The sequence below is a fragment of the Labrus bergylta genome, chromosome 11 (assembly GCF_963930695.1).
Source record: "Labrus bergylta chromosome 11, fLabBer1.1, whole genome shotgun sequence".
NCBI classification, from domain to species: Eukaryota; Metazoa; Chordata; class Actinopteri; order Labriformes; family Labridae; genus Labrus; species Labrus bergylta.
In genome coordinates, this window is record NC_089205.1 from 10,895,032 (window position 1) to 10,913,243 (window position 18,212).

The 18,212-nt window shown below is 38.0% G+C and overlaps 1 protein-coding gene across 2 annotated transcripts in view; it reads right to left on the bottom strand.

The window, feature by feature from the left end:
- Positions 1-18,212, bottom strand: part of LOC109990689 (cell adhesion molecule DSCAM-like) — a 107,444-nt gene that overhangs the window by 77,769 nt on the left and 11,463 nt on the right. For both annotated transcript variants that reach the window (XM_065960244.1, XM_020642872.3), the window contains exons 2-3: positions 13,240-13,557; positions 11,912-12,058 (exon numbers count right to left, since the gene is read on the bottom strand). In XM_065960244.1, coding sequence (XP_065816316.1) covers positions 11,912-12,058; positions 13,240-13,557 — 465 coding nt within the window. The remainder of the gene's footprint in view (positions 1-11,911; positions 12,059-13,239; positions 13,558-18,212) is intronic.

Sequence of the window (18,212 nt, forward strand, 5' to 3'; positions counted from 1 at the left end):
CAAAGGACCCTGTGCACCAAACACTTATCAGTTTCATTTCTTTGTCCTCCCAATGATATTCATGCCAAATCCCACAGCATCGTATCTTTGCTCACAGCTGGCAAGTGTAACTAAAGGATTATGCAAGCAGCTTCTACAAGCAAATAGATTTCTCCCCACTTCAGAGGAAACTGCTAGTTATGCAGCGCCTATCTGTCCGCCAGGCATGCACAAAAACATGTCTCCCATTTTCTTTTTTTAATTTGTTTCAACATTGCTTTTCAGAGGGAGATGTGGAGGGAAGAGGAGAACAAGACATAGGAGCATAAACAAATGAGAACGAAACTAGAAGACTGCACAAACCTTTTCTGTAGTGTATGTGTGGTCACAGACCGCCTGAAACAATCAGCTGATTGTACAGTGCATGTACACCTCTGCATGTATTTTTCTATGTTTTATTTGAATTTGGCTTCTTGAAGAATATAAAGAATTAAATTTGAGTATATAGATAATTGACATTTGAACTGTATTTTAAGATTAAACTCATCTTTAGACAAGAAGCTGCCATCTTCCTAAATAACCATTCTGGATGCTAGTATGCAAGGAGACAAGCGCTGATCACCAACAGACCCCTCATGAGTAGAGATTGTTCCTTTTGAATTCATACTGATACCAATCCAGTCTCCTTAACAATCTAGTATTATGTGTCTTCATTGTCTCAATGATACTTACAGCAACAGCCAGAGTTCACAGAGTCACTCGAAGGTGCTGCCTTTTGGTCAAATTTGATTTACAGTAACTTTATTAGACTTATTAGATGTATGTTTGTGCAACCTTGATATGATTTAAAAGAAGTGACTTGTCTCGAGACCTAAATTTACGCTACAGGACCCCCAAGACTTGATAGCAGTATCTGGGTCTGAATGGAACCGTGTTACAATCCCCGTCGCTACACCTGAGTGAGACTCAGTTTATGACTGATGCCTTTCAGAGCTAAAACCCATAGTACTTCCAATATGCAAGTATTTCCAGGGTTTACTTCCCAAACACAGTCCAGAGCAAGCCTGTCCTGCAATGGTGAGTTCTGATTCTCTGCATGACCTCCCTTCTGTCCCTGAGGGAGATGTGTATTAATTAACATTGATCTGGAGTAAGAAAACACTGAGCAGATTGGGACAGGGCCAAGGCTATCAGATTCGCAAGAGCTTACTTGAAATACAGCACAGAATACATTTAGTTTTAACATTTAAGACATCAAAATGAAGGAAAAATGTACCATGAGTGAAACAGTGAGGCAAATTCCAGGTAAGAATATCTGCACAGGTTATATCCAATTATATCTAAATAGTACAACATAGTCATATTAACCCTACAATTTTTACAAAACTGTTTTGTTTTAATCATGTAGTATCTAATACAGACAATCTGATTCCAACTTTATATCAACAGGTTTGTTTTATTGAGTCATCCTAAGCTTTTCACATCAACTTTTTTCTCTCTTTCTCTGATACTGCTCAGTCCTTATATCATGCATCACATTAATCAGGTCAAAGTGCTGATCTAGGCTCTCTCACTTGGATACTTTTGACCATTTTTCTTTTGCGAGGACCTGAAAGCAACAATGCAAATGTATCAGATCAGCAGTCCTCTCAGACCCAAGATGCATTCCATTTCTTCCTGCCGAGCAGGCAAGGCCTCTATGGCTCTTAACAGCTGTGAATGTCTTATCATGTAGACCCACAGCTGTGTATCGTTGGAATTAGAGAGAGAGCTGGTAATTTCTAATTAAGATAGGAAAAGGTCCACCTGACATCTTTGGATGTTAATTAAACTCTATTTGGGAATATTGCATAATGTATCTCAGCAAGGAGGCCTCATTTTAAATATTTTCTTCCTCCCACATTTTGTGCTTAAGATCAAATCCCTACACAACTTGTGGCTGCAGTTTTCATTCAAATCTTCAATATACTTTAAAACAAAACAGACTTCTGCTGTATCATTATCATTATTGTGACTTCTGAAATGATCATGTGCTGTAGAAGAACATACATCCTGAGCTAAGTATTTTACAGTTATTTACAGCTCTTACTGAGTCAATTCCTGTATGGCAGTATGTGGTAGTTTCTTGTGATTCAGCAATTCTTGTGCTGTTAAAACCAGCAAAGGGCAACAGCAGCTTTTTATTTTGAGCTGCAAAGTCTTTTTAGACATTTGGCAAATAACTGTTGTGCATTGTACTGTGATATATCACATGCAACATAAAAAAAAACAATTTATATAACATTGGATGTGTTATCATTAATAAGAGTAATTCAAAAAGTTTAGTTGGTCCTTTCTTTAAGATCACATTATCTTTGGTTAAGATTGCTGGTTGGTTTTTGGACAAGGAATTCATGGTCATGCACTGTTTGTTTCAAACAATTGAAGAAGAAGAACCCTAGACTTTAAATTGTTTTGGAAAAAAATTGTTTACAGTGGAGGAAAAAAATGCCTTTCAGTCCATGTTGTTGACAGTGTTAATTATTATCTAAGAACAGTCCAAAAAGAGTCTCATCTACACCATGATTCTATTTTTAAGAGAAAATAGAAAAAAATAAGGAAAGACAAGGAGAGAAGAGAAAGAGAGAGAAATAAAGAGTTATGCTGTGAAGAACAGACAACAATTACACTTGCCCTAGGAGGCCGAGAAGAACCTGGCCACGTTGCTATGGAAACTCAAGTACAGCAGAAAGTAACAGCAAAATCAATTCAGATTGAGCTTATCTCTCCCTCTCTCTAGCTTCTCATTTCACAAGGGCTACAAAGCACATTTCCACTCTGAATCACAGTTTAGCTATTCCTAGGCTGATGCAGCACTAGCCACAACAAACACAATTTTTCCTTTCTTCTTACTTAAATCACAAATATGGAGCCAGAAAAATATGTTCTCAAACACACACACACACACACACACACACCTCTGCAGTTGTATGAAAGAAAGATGCTTGCTAAGGCTCAACACAAATCACCCTCTGTCTCAGGGAGACTATTCATTCTGGCTCTTTCTTTCTTTCCCTCCTCTCGCTCCCATGGAGGGGCAACAGCAGCTGTGTGCAGGTGATAAGCCAGTGCAGCAATGGCTGCACGGCACTGATTGGCTGGCTCAAGTCCTACGCTGATGTGAAGATTGCAGGCTGTGTCTGTCAAAAGGCCACTCTGCTCCTAGCTGTCATCTTGTGACATCACTGCTTCAAATGACAGCTAAACTGGCACTCTCAGTGCAGAGCACAAGATTTACATCCTTCTGCCTTTAATGTTTCGGCATGATGCATCCTGCAACATTTAATGAAAAATCAAAGCCAGGATGCAGGACAAGATACATGCTGTCAAACAATATGTTCCTAATAAAAATCAGAAATGAATCAGAAATATAGTCTGTATAGCTGAAAAGCTCTGATCATCTCAAAATTAGATTTGCACATATTAAATAAAATAATGTTAAACATTACTGGGAAATTTATACAAATGTATTTTGGTAAGAACAAGTGTGCAGGCATATTTTTAAGATTTTATCAATGGAAACTATAAAACATGTATGTACATTTTTGAAAGCAATCTATCCCTTTTTTTGAGTGGGTCCTGAGTAGACATTTCTAGTAGGGGGGGGGCTCCAAGGAAAAAAGTATGAGTCAGGTGATAACAGACACTGCCTGCTGATCGTCCCCATCCAGCCCACCTATTTTCATCACAGCAACTTAACAGCAGCCTGCAGGGAGTTTGGGTTTGTTTGGGTCTTAGTTCTTGGTTGTGCAAATGCAATGTGAGGTCAAAGACAGGCTGGAAGTACTCAGTACTCAGTACTCAGTGTGTGTGTGTGTGTGTGTGTGTGTGTGTGTGTGTGTGTGTGTGTGTGTGTGTGTTTCTGTCTCAAGGCTCATGCCAAAGAGGAGGCTAGAGGAGAGAAAATGAGCCTTGAGTAAAAAAAGAATGAGGCCTGATGCCTCATACATCAAAAAACCAGGGTCACCTTGCATTGATGTCAGCTGATCATTTATTAATAAAAGGAGTCAATCTGGAAAAGGATTGAACAAATAACAGAAGTCAACTACAACTGATATGATGCAGCGAGAATGTGCTGTAGACCTACATTTCTTTGTTACTACTGTATGTAACTATAAATACATTTACATTCAATTATATCATCATTAGTGAACCATTATTTCAACTATTATCTGGCTTCGGGTAAAAAAGAAAGTTTTTATTTTAATTCTCCCAAATTCTTCCCAAATTAAAATAACCACAGTGACTCTCTTAGAGTTTTCACAGGCTGAATATTACTCCTAATGATTACTTTACATAACTTGACTAATAAAATATTTTCTAGGATTTATCAACTTCTGAGACAAATCTAAATGCATATCTATAACATGTCTCTTTTTTCATTATTTTTCTTTCATTTTTTTCTTTTTTATCAAAGCACTCGATTAGATCCCTTCTCCTGATTGGGGTCCAGTAGGTCTGTAAAAAAACATCATCATGTCTAATCAGTGTTACAGATGCCCAGCAGGGAGCACAGTCACCAAGGCGCTGTGTGAAAGCTTAAAAGAGACTCAATGTGATTTACTGTATTTTTCCAGATTAACCACCCTGGGAGCTGAATAAGACGGTGTATTAATCCTTGATTAGATGGAAGACACGCAATGAAAAATGGAGTGAAAAATCCCTATTAGGTCAGCAGAATGATCGTCAGTCACTATGGATGGGACCCGACACTGCTGTATTATGAGATTTGATAGAGCACATCAGTTTGTCTTTAGTTTTGCCAATAGTTCAGCCTGAAACATTTGGAAAGGTTCCTCCATGTACCATGCCTCCTGTCAACAACATATGCAGGTACAAACATAAATAAAGGAGTTCGCACCTACAGCTAGAAGGCCACATCCAGGAGAGTTTATAAACTGAAATTAATTGCTTGTTCTGGGTGTAATTAGCTCACACCATGCTTATTACTAATCTGTGTCTTGGCCTGATGCCAGGCTAGTTCTGGCCTGGCTCCATCCCATTTCAACACAGCCATATCCTACAGTAATCCATGAACTCCAGCAGGATAGACTTGTTACCCTTACTGGATTTGATGTAAACATTAATATCTACACTTTTCAATGAACTGCTCTTCATATACACGTATACTGATTATATTTTCTTTAAATGTACAACCCTAATTTATACCTATTCCAGTACTAATAAAAATAGTGTAAGATCCACAAAATGTTGAATTGAAAAAAAAAAACTGTCTTGTGGATTCGATGCACATGACTGCACACTCTACCAGACCAGTGTTTATTTAATCGTCTGTTTTCTATCCAAGATGAAAACAAATGGGTATCCCCATCACGGAAAGCCAAATTGCCTATTAAAGATGAGAGCATGTTCTGTCTCCCTGTGCACCCAGCCATCTCCACCCTAATCATTCCCTGCCTAAACAGCTTAATGGCTGCCATATTGCTACTGTTTATTAGTAAACACTGATGGAAGAGTGCCCGCTTCAACCGTTGTTGATTTGGTCTATCCGTATGGAGCATCAGCTGGGACACAGCCATTCTGCCAGAGCACTGTCTGCTGTTCAGTCCCCCATCCCTAAACAGATGCTTTATTGTATTTATGTGCATAGCAATAAGGATGTCAGCAGAGGACGGCATGATATAATACGTGAAAGCTGGAATAAACAGTAAATAAATGGAGAAGCTTTCCTTTACAATTTTTAACCTCATAAGATTGTACCACTGATTTATCATAAAAGAAAATATGTAAGCATGGAAGGATTAAAATTAGCATTGTAAAGCAACATTCTTTGCCCCAGTCACTGAGACTCAAGGACGCTCAAAAGATGACCTTAGGTTTAAGATGCTTTTGGGAAGCCCTGTCCAAGATCGATTTCTCTCCATCTCTGTCTCAGGAGCCGTTCTATCGATCCTAATCAAATATGTATTACGTCCTCAAGCCTTCACCACAGCAAAGATGGAGACTTCAGCTCAAAATGAAAGTCAAAGGAAAGCTAGGTTTCTTTGTTTTTAAATGAAGATAGCAGAGAGAAGATCTAAAATCTAAATAATAATGTTACAATTTTAAGATTTACCATCTAGAAACAGGAACACTTTCTAGCAGCTTCATAAAAAATGAAATCTCAGCTATTTCAAACCCTGTAACATCAAAGCTTTTATTATAAAACGGCTGCCATCTCAAAGCTTTGCAACAGAAACTGTGTACAGTCTTCAAAAAGGCAACAGGAAGACACAATGTTCACACAATAAATGAAGAAACACCCCCAACTATCTCTGCCACAACCTCCAATGTTACTAAAAGGGTCTTGTCTCGCCCTCTTCCAATTCCCCGAACTCCCTTCCACATAGCACTCACATGTTGCAAATGCACAAATGCATCCTTCAGCTCATGTTCCCATAATTCTTTGTGGCAGCAGAATGATTAATGCACACAACTATTGATTTTTTTTCTTTGATTTTTTTTTCAGTAAAATGCCCCACCACATCTCCAACCCTGAACATCTCCTACTTTACAGTGTCACACTTTGCACACTGTCAATCACACATATAGGCAATGAAATAAAAATACACATAAAGAACCTTTACACATACACCAACACACATTATGTACAAACAATAAGCACCCACATCTCCCTAAGCTTTCAGGCAGCTGTGTGTGAGTGGACTGGGAAAAGGGGTGCAGTGAAAGACAAGGGTCAGCATTTCACTAACTGCTGATCTGTGTGAGAGGAGGGGGGAGCAAAATGATAGGCTGTGTTGTTTTCATAAGGTTTCACTGCAGGATGGGTGGAGTCGCGTGCTGAAAATCTAACCGTGCACCCACAATTGCAGAATAAGAGAAATATGTATATAGTGCATGCGCATGTATGATCTAGATGTTCCTCTGATTTGCTATGTGGTTACATGCAGGATGTACCACCCTAAATGCTTTTGAAAACCTGAAAATAACTGGATAATGTCAAGGAGTGAAAAAAAAGTGAGGAAAGAAAGTGATAAGGGGAAGACGAAAGAGGGAAATTATCATGGTTTTGGTGACATAGTACTGTGTTTACAAAAGAAAAAAGCCTCGCCCGCTCTCCTTTTTCTTACCTTTCCCAATCGTCTTCTCCTTCACCTGTTGTTTTTCTCAGTCTCTTTTCACCTCCTTTCCTAATACTCCGACCTCTCCTTCTCTACATTTCCTTGAATCTTCTGTCCTACTAAGCTCATTTCTAACACTGTGGCCTGGGTTCAAGGTTGGCCTGACTTCGGGCGTGTTGAATTTACAGCCCTGTCGCCGACTGCCTCTCAGTGCCCTCACTGTCAATCTCAGTGAAAAATGGAGTTGGTGGCACATCACTGGCATGATAAATTCTTGCTGAGCAGTAATAAAGTAAAACAAACACCTACATTAGCCCCTTTGAAGACATCCTTAACATTCCAGTGACTGAGCTGATGGCTGGTTAAGTCTGTGATTCTATTAGCAAGCAAACTGTTTAATTAGCCTCTATAAGCACTCACAAGAACCCATGAGAGAGGAGTGAGCAGAATGCCAGAGTGCAGAAGCACTTTCATCACTTAAATGCTAAACGCACAGCTGGGAAGTAGCAGACTTGAATAGGACTGAAAAATGTAACTGGATTTTTTTTTTTTACTGATGCTATGAGTATCGAAGAGACTTATTTGCATAAAGCAAATAAAAAACAGCATTTTCTACATAGGAGGGAATTGACTGGGGCGCTGTGCCAAGCAGGTTATGCAATGAGATGAGAAGTGAAGAGGCTGATAGTCAAGGCCAGCAGAGGAGGATGGAAAGAAGTCGAGAAGGGAGAAAAGCAGAGAGCAGTAAATAAAAGGAAACATAGGAAGAAAACAAAACAAAAGGTGAAAAGGAAAAGTCTCCGAGAGAGGAAAGGGTAGGAGGCACTCTAGGTATCATTTAAGCCATGTGAGCTTCTTCTATTGGTATAACATATGTTACAAAACAAATGGCATATTAATATGCTAGAAAATATATTTAACTTACCAAAAATAAACAAAAAAAACAAATTATGAACAAAAGTATTATTTTAATAATACAATTCTATAAGCTTGCATTATCATGCCCAATACTGCAACAAATGTTCGTTATATATATATATATATATTTTTTTTAAGTATAAACTATTGAGATACATTTTAACATTATCAATGTAACAATAGCCTCAACAATCAAATAAATGTCAGCCCCTTAAAAGTAAATTAAATTAGATAAATAAGTTAGAATGATTAGAATGTTTGCACCTTCACTAAAAACATTTTTTAATCAAGTCTACGGGTTTTGGTCTTGAAAATGATGTTTGTTTTGAGAAAATGTGTTTGTTAGTTTTATACCTTTCAATAAAATAAATTGAACAAACAAGTATTAAAAAAAACTATTCCTAAACGTGTCAACTTCTGGAGATAATGAATGGAATCAGTCAATCAATCAGTGAGAATATTATTATTTTTAAAGTGCCAGATCAATAATATCTCAGATCACAAACAGGTCAAGCCTAGACTGCACTGTTTGTTACCCTATTTAGACGGACTCAGTATTCATCTACCACAAGCAAGCATTTAACAACAGTAGCAAGGACAAACTTTCTTTAGCAGAAACCTCATAACCAGACTCATTGGTGAACAGCATCTGCTGTGTATGGGCAGAGAAAGTGGTATGGAGGGAGAGCTGGAAATAGACAAAAGGATAGAGGGGTGGAACCGACAGACAGACGAGAAGACATGCACACAGAGGCAAAAATATCAACAGATAATTCAGACTTATAATGCTAATCCAAATAGGGGATATGACTTATACGATCAATAAATATCATGACTAGAACATAAGTATGGCTGATAATAACATTTATAGCAGTTGTAGTCAGGCAGGCCTAGTCAGCATGATAAAGCTTTTGTTTTGATTTTCTAATTCATTTGAAAGGACTGGTCTTTAGCATGTTTGCAATATCACTACACTTACATAACATGATTAATAGGAATGCAAATGTTGACATATGCATTAAAAGTTCTGAGGGAGCACTTTGTGTATCATTTGCTACAGGGATTATGTTGACATCATATAAATGCTGCTTCTGTATAAGAGGTAGGTAAGCTATTCAAAAAATGAGTCTTTGTGAAGATATACAAACAACTGTTCATTACAATGAGGAAATTAATCTAAGTGCAAGGTTTCAATGGCAATATGAGATTTGAGGCTTATTTATGATCTGACACACTGGATTTGTTGAAGTTTTTTATGCAACCAATGCCATCCAGATCATTCCTTAGCCTTTAAGTATGAATAATGTAAGGTAAGGTAAGTAGATAGAAAAACACAAAAACATACTTTGTCCCAGACAGCATGGCCACGAGACATGCAAACATACAGGACAGATATATAACTCAACAATATAGACATAGGCACGTGCACGCTTATACAAAAATGTGCATGTGAAAACACCACTACACTGTCATACTGAACAGCACATGAATTAAAATCCATCCGTTTTGTAATCCACCATATAAAATCCTAACAGCAGCACGTAGGGACAAAGCTCAACTCCATCCCTCCCTGCTGTCCTTTCTTTCTTCAGTCTTTTTTTCCTCTTTCATCTCTATTCATTCTGTCAATTGTTTATCAAAAGCAACCAGGGGATGATCGGAGCCGAGCGTTTGAAAGCTCTGGCTGCGAGATCCATTTTAAAATTCATGACAGGTTAATGGTATGTTAGTGGCAACATTAGGACCCACTGAGCTTGCGTCATGTTCATTCACATTGAAAACAGGCTGCTTCAAATGACTACTAAGCAGTCCTCATTCTGAGAGGTAATTCATATTGTAATTAACTTTTCAATCACAGCTGATTAATTAAGACAGGCCCTGGTCTGTAATTATGCATCTATTTTCGACCCTAATTTGTATCGCTGGATATTCAGAGATTGCAGTAGCCATGATGATTTAAGCCAGCATCCTCTTTATGTGAAAGTTACTGATCTTAAAAAGCTAATTTTCACATTGCATTACTAAATCAGGAGACACATTAAGTCAATTATTAGCATGGAAGCAATGCTGTCTTGGTGATTTTGCCTCTCTCAAAAGAAAAATATCTCTAGCCTTGGCTGTTCATCCTCACATTCTGATAAACAATGCTTAAGTTGGGAAGTGCACTTGATGTTAGTGTTCCTAACAAAAACCTGAAATTAATAATTAATAATGTGGGATTACTTTATTGTGTGTCCATGGAGACGAGGTCTTTTTCATGAAAAATTGAGAAAAAAAAAAGTAGACAATGAGGGAAGGAAACAGGAAACTAGGCTCAGCCGAACTGCACCCAGTCGCCATCGCCGAGCTTTGTTGGTGTCTCCCTCGCTCGTGCACAATCACTTGCATACAGATCCTTGTAGCCCTCACGCTTAGAGTAAACATACACTCTCCATAACAGTGCGAGGTAAATCCGCTCATGCATCAGAATCGACCATCAAATATTTATCACGGAGCAGCAGTGATTTTGACAGTGTGCTCATGCTTTTGACAGCACTCGCCTGCTGCAATACTTATTGGAGTAAACACGGACAATCTAATATCGCTGTTCTTTTGAATGGTTGCAAAAACCTTTAAAAGAAAGTATAGAATACATTCCATCGAAACATCACTGCATATTCTATAGGCTATTAGAATGTAAAGTCAGTATAACAGAAATGAAAAATGTCAGATTTAAGATGTTTTTTCTTTTTTAAATAAAGGAATGTTACACAAATGATGTACAGTCCATATATAGAGATGTGTTTTCTCTATTTCCAACCTCAGTTTACAGATTTGTGATACTGATAAAGATGTACAGGAAACATGTTAACCTATTGATCTTAACAAAGGACTTATTTTCAGTCACAGTTGAGATACACATCAGCTCTGAGTCCTGTCTACTTGGTCATTTCATGTAAAGAAACTAATCACAATCTATATCTTCATATTTGCCTCCTCTCTGTGACATTAAGAGATGTCTTCAACCAGTGGCTCCAAGCGAGCAACTGGAGTAACCTCAAGTAAATAAGCTGCTGGCATGGATCAGAAGACACATCTTCATGCTTGAACAGACACGTTTAAAATGCCACCAAAACACTGTCCCAGATTCTGCCCTCAGTCAAATGACATCAAGTGCTCGCTTACAGGTCCCTGAACACCCCACTATGAAGCAAAATCAGCCAGCGGGCAGTACATGGAGCAATCAAGAGATAAGCATTCCATTAAACTTGAGTAAAAATCCATGGTGCAGAAAGTTCTGGTGTCTTGTGTTATCTTGCTGTGCCAGTGGAGTCAAACAAAAAGGGTAACTAGGTCAATGATGCTATGTAAACTGTTCCACTTCACCCCGTGCTGGACTCAAAATGGAGTTGGCTGAGGTAGAGTGTGTACAGGAGGCGAAGCTTGGTAATTCAATGTGACACTTATCAACATCCTCTAGCTGGTGAGGGGACATGGCTCTGCAGAGCGGTAGAGCCTCAGCGAAGGCAGTCAACAACAGTAAACAGGTAAGAAGATGACTCACAGTAAAACAGAACATAATGTCCAAAGAGCAGGGAGCAGTGATAAGCAGAGAGGGGGCTGAGGTAAACAACCATTAAAAAGGCAACAAACCTCATTCCATCAAACATATAATCGCTAACGCGTTTGCTTTAAAAAAGATTAAATTGCACAAAAAAATACTTCATTCTGTGCATTTTTATGTGCAAAACACTTCGGACAATGTACCATATGCAGAAATGTTACCACTGACACAGGTATCGAACCTTTTCACTTTACACACAAGGTTTCATTTATAAGAACACTTATAAGAATATGTTTGATATACTGTACAAAAAAAAGTCACCAAAGTATTGACATATTTCTTGTCTTACCTGAGCTGAGAGAAATTGTGTCTTTTTCCCATGATACAACAGTGACGTAGGCCTCAACAGAAGCAGGAATAATGCACTTGAAGACGGCTACACTGCCTCTCATAGCCTTCTGGTCCGCCACTCTGACTGTGTAGGGTTCACGGGAAACTGTACAACAACAAATAAAACAGAAAAACATGAAAAATCTCAAAATAAAAGAACAATTGGGGCGCTGGTGGCGCAGTGGTTAGTGCGCGCGCCCCATGTATGGAGGCCTTTGTCCTCCAAGCGGGCGGCCCAGGTTCAAATCCCACCTGTGGCTCCTTTCCCAAATGTCATTCCCCACTCTCTCTCCCTGATTTCCAACTCTATCCACTGTCCTATCTCTCCGATAAAGGCAAAAAAGCCCAAAATAAATATCAAAAAATAAATAAATAAGAGAACAATTACCTTTAGATATGCAAAATTAACTTTAAATCCTCAACTTTGTTGCAACAGGGACAAGGAGTTCTTATGATGCTCAGAAAAGTAAAGCTGTTATCTATGCCTTTATCTAGATGTTATCTTGTTTTTTATTCTTTACATTCTTCTACAGTACTTTGTATTCAAAACCTTAAATACTACCTGGTCTCGCTATCTGTTGTTGTTTTGTTCATTAATCATTTGATTGCTTGACTTAATCAGGAAATATTTTGACATGTTTTAATTTGTCTGATTTTATTTATTTAACCCCTGTAAAAAAAATGTTGTCTATACAAATTCAAAGTTTCAAGACCAATTGATAAAATTCAGCACAAGTATACCTTAAGATGAGACTCACCATATTCTTACACAATGCAATTTAAGTGCAAACAGTCATCTCAATAAACCAACAAGAAATCGATTTCCCATTATTTCTGGCCAACTTAATGTTTTTAGATTCTAAGAAATATGGCTGCCAAAGTCAGACAATCATTTATTAAAAGCATTTACACCAGGTCAATCATCAGTTTGAATGTTGCTCCAATTTCCTGTTTGTGAAAAATACATTTCAGCGTTAGTATTTTCTTTCAGAAATATGCATTTAATACATATGTAATGTACACACCTTCATAACTTCATTTGTCTTCTAAGTGTGTACCACTCTGCTCTTGCATAAAGAATCGCCAATAGTTCTGTTGATACTCATACAAACAGAGGTTTCCATTCATTTGTTACAACGATGCCTCTCATATATTCTTCTGAGGTGATTCAAATTATTCTTATTACTAATGTTGCTTCTGCTATTGGAATTACTACTACTTCCCTCAACATCACCATTATCACAAGTATAGCTAGCTGATAGACTTAGCCCTCCACTCTGGACTCACCGGCTTTTATATGGACATCCTGACTCCTAATCTTGCCAGAAGGGTTTTCGGCAGTGCAGTAGTAGGTGTTGTCGTGGATCAGCTTGCTGAAGCTGGATGGCAGGAAGTTAAAGATCTGAAGGGTTCCATTTGGGTGGACATGGCGTATGCCTGGGACATCGTAGATCTCCTCGCCGGTCGCCAGATACCAGCGCAGCGAGGCAGGTGGTGCCCCCCCAGCAGGACAGGGCACCGAGGTCCCTGTGGTGCTGGCAAAAACTACCTCTTGCAAAGATGCATTGACAAAGTATAAGCTGGAATGTAGATCCTCACTGAAAACTGCAAGAGATGAAACAGATTGTATACTGTTACAACAATGTATCATTTTTGCACTTATTGTATTAAGAAGTAGCTTGTAGTCCAGATAGATGTGCTCGTTTATAGGTTTTGTATAGGTAATGAATCTCTTTTCCTGAAAATAAGTACAGAAACAAAAACTTGAACATTGTTGAAAAATGAAATCCGGTCTCTTGACCTTGAGATGGTGCGAGACATTTTGCAAAACTTACATTTATTAATACTTTGTATTAGTTTGGAATTAAAGGATGAAAATGTTTACTAAAAAATGTCATACATTACAAAGCGCAACATGTGTTTCCTCTCAAGCCATCCACTAAACATGCCTCTATGAATGATCAGTTGTTTAAGATCCATCATTGTATTCCCATCCGGGAACACATTAATGAATCTCTGGAACAATCTTTAGCGCATTAAATTAAAACAAACTGCTATCAGTTATGAAATAATTTCCTTGATTGAGTTCGGTCTTTAATTCTAGACAGCATCACAGTCAAGAGAACAATATTAAATGTGCAGTGTGTACAGGGTTCTATTGAGGAGAGCTGTATTATAAATGTCACTGTAAGACCAATTAACTCAGTAATACTCCACAGCTGTTTGGATTCAGAGTAATGTGATGAACAGGGTAATGGTGTAAGTGTAGTCGAGTTGCACTATTAATGAGTGAAAAGCAGAAATGCTCAGGTAGAGTAAAAGAACCAAAGAACTGTATCATATGATCTTTGAAATGTACTCTGTTAATTCCCATCGCTGTAGCTTTACAGTTTTGTTACATTAGTTCTTTTTTTGAAATACCATTTTGTGTTTTTCTTGCACTTGCCCATATGAACTTCTTATGGTCTTTACAACATCGTAAGTCAACATTTTCTGAAGGCTTCAAGTTCACATGTTGTGATATATTTAATGACACAAGAGTGCAGCTTTTCAACGTAGCTTACGTCTTAGCCATTTACAGGATTAAATTGTCACCTTTGTCATCTTGTCTCCTGTTCCTCCCCCTGCCGTTTGAACACAAAGAAATACGGTAATTTCTGGATTTTGATATAGAAAGCCTTGAGGAGAACAAGGAATCTTTTTCTGTACATGTTGCCGTTGGCTAAGAACGGTGTTCCCATATGTTTACTACTTGAACACCAAGTATTTCCTGTACACGACTTCACGTCACAGCTTCATGATTTTATGAGTTCCATTTGAAGGTCGCATATGCATGACTCGTTCTTTTGCATTTCCCTTACAAAACAACCATTGCATTATGCTAGTTCTGTTACACAGAGTTCACAGATGTTTGTATTTTAGAGGTGATACAAATGTCCTGATTCAAAATGTCAACATGTTTTTAAAGAAAATTGCTTTATTATTGATGTTAAGTGAGCTTATAATTTGGAATAATTAGAACTAATTTGCAACAACAAATGAGTGTTTTATGGATGTGGGCATCTACACAAGGAGGTCATTGAAGTCTCTCATTGCTGGTTAAGAGCTGCTCAAGCGGAGAAAAGAATGGAAACGTCTGCAATTTGAGACCTTGTTAGGAATTTATGAAGTGCTAAAATGTTTTCTCCCCAGGGAAGGTCCCAGCCAGCTGCCAGTGCCACTGCAAGCCACTTAGTGCAGAGCCTCTGGGCTCGTCACCAGGTTGAGATGGCAAGCGAGATTCAAACAGACACACACACACACACACACACCCAACCACACGCATGCATGCAGGCACGCACACAGGCCCGCTCTACACACACACACACACACACACACACACACACACACACCCAACCACACGCATGCATGCAGGCACGCACACAGGCCCGCTCTACACACACACACACACACACACACACACACACACACACACACACACACACACACACACACACACACACACACACATACACACACACCAATACTCTGCATACAGGTGTTTTAGCTCTATATATTATTAATAATAATATAGCTTCTGTCTTGCCAACACAGAATTTTAGATTGACAACAGAGAAATTTGATTTCTAGTAAACCATGAACTTAATATATATGAAAGAGGTGCAATACTAAATATACCAATTATCTCTAACTGTAAGTCTTTAAATTCATAGGCAGCTTCAGCTACAATGCTGCATTTGTGGTTATGCATAATAATTCACTTTTGCAGTGAACACAGAATTCTTTTATTTTTAAGAATTCTACTTTGAACTTTTTAAGTGTTTATGTTATAGCTACATGTACTTTTATTAGTGATCTGGATTCTTCAAAAACTGTTCAATTATAGGCTAATGGGAAACTACATATACATACATAATACTGTATTAGCTCAACATACATCTACCCTAAGTTAGCTGAAGTTTGTATGAATGCAAAATCAAACCAGTAAAAAGGCTGAATAAATGTGAGCCAAATAGTTTACATTAACATAGTCATAAGTAAAATATTAACATTGTGTAAATATTACCTATCATCTATGATGTGGCCTGCTGGACTGCCTATATGTACATAATAAAAAGTCTTATAACGCTTCTATTCTGAGTTTTTAAAGTGCTTATATGTGATATTCACCCATTCACACCATATTCACACATTTATTGCAGACGCCGCTGCATGAAGTGCCCATTAGTTCTTCTCAGCCACACGCTGCTGGCTATGCAGCAGAGTTCCATAAGTGTATATATTTAGAAAAACTAAATAATGTTGTCTTTATTTATTTTTTTAAAGAGAAAGGCGCAAAAGGAACATGTCAGTTTGTTGCTAATAAAATGTACTTTGTTAAATATAACTTCTACCAAAGACACACTAAAGCAAAAAGCTGAAGATTTGCAGATTAATGGACTTTTCTATTCTGTGCATGAAGAATTAAAACTGAATTACAAATGGATTTATGTCATGGCTGTTTTGATATTTGTCTATTTCACATATTTAAATTATGGGATGGCACCTCAGTTTAGACTGGCTGAGTGTTAGCCAGGAGAAATGGACCCTGGGTGCGAATAACTGTGCAACTCGTTTTCCTAATTGACTGAGCACAGGTGTCAGATCAAAAAATGCTCTGGTGACGCAGGTACATCACCCCCATAGACCCCACAAAGAGCATCAAGTCATGCCCCAACAAATGGCCTCAGGGCCCAACCACTTACTACATTGCCCAAGAGGAAACCGGTAATTGGCATAATTTTTCATGAGCTCAAGCGTAAAGGTGAAATAAATGACACTGTTCAATAATGCATTATATGCATTTATAATTGACTATGTTATTTTTTTCCAACGGAATTCAGTGAGACAGGAAGAAGGAAAAAGCTGTTATAGTTCTTGTAGGTATAATTGTAAGTTAGCATGCTGTAAAACAGCTGTCACCACCATTATTAGAGACTTTGTGGTATAGTTCTGCCTTTCCATTGCTAAAATAATCAGGTTTTTTTTTTCAATCAGTGTAATTTTTTTTGACTTCCTAAACTTCTTCCACTATAGTTCTGAGTTTTTCAAAATCAAACAGTTACTAAAGAATAACAAAAGCTTTAAAGTAAGCTACACAACAAACTAGAAAACGAATGATGCATTGAAATGGATTCAGGCAAATAGCAGACTGACAACGTCTTCTAGAAGAATAAGTGTATGAAAGTATAGACTATTCACTCTCCTTTTTTCTCCCTATTTCACTACACCAACTACTAAGGGAAATGAGATCAGATAGTAACGTATTGTTTTTCCTGATGCTTGGCTTCTTAGTACACAGTAGATTTTCATTTTGAAAACACCTTTTTTTGCAGCAGCTGAAACTTTGATAGAAAGATATGCTTTTGACTGCTTTTATAATAATGTATTTTGTACTATATATTGACTTTCTATTATGATAAATCATTAAAACAATCTAATGTAAACTTTTACAATATTGGCACTGTAAAAAAACGGGATTATGATTATTACAATTTTTTTTCCATCAGGTGTAATTTGGGAATGTGGTTACCTGTGGTTTGGTTCAATCACATGACTGTGATCTTTCACAGAATAGAGCTGATCTGTTGACAGGGTTTAACCAACCGTGTCAGTGTTCTTTCAGAGCTGCTGGGGTACTTCATTTAAGTAAACGTGCAATCAATGCCAATAAAGAAAACAGCAGGTAATGATAAATTCACTAACTGAGTGTTTGCTGAATTAGAAGAAGTTAGAAGTCGCCAAATCTTCACAATTTAAATTTAGCATCTGCAGCTGACTTCAGTGGAAAACTGGCTACCAGAACACCTCAACAAAGCATTCAGTAGCCACACAGCTGGTCCTAGTGCCACATGGGTAACTGGTGACATCCTAATAACTGTAAGTTCATAGTTGATTACTCTTTGATGAGCACGATATGACATAAGCAAGATAGAACATCACAGAACAAAACAAGAAGAAGAAAGAATCACAGAGGGTGACACCGATTCAGCTTCCCATATTTCAGAGGATACTGGTGTTGCATTTGTTGAGCAAGCAGAGTCATTGTCTGAGTTAGGGGGACTCAGCACTGCATGGTACCATGGCACTGTGGCACTGTGTGCTTCACAGTGACAAGCTGGCAGCAGGAACCCTGGGTAATTAAAGCAACTCTCAAATCTGTGCCCTCAGGGCAAGTGGGCCTGGGATGAGGAGATCATACCTGACCGTCTCTTATTCAA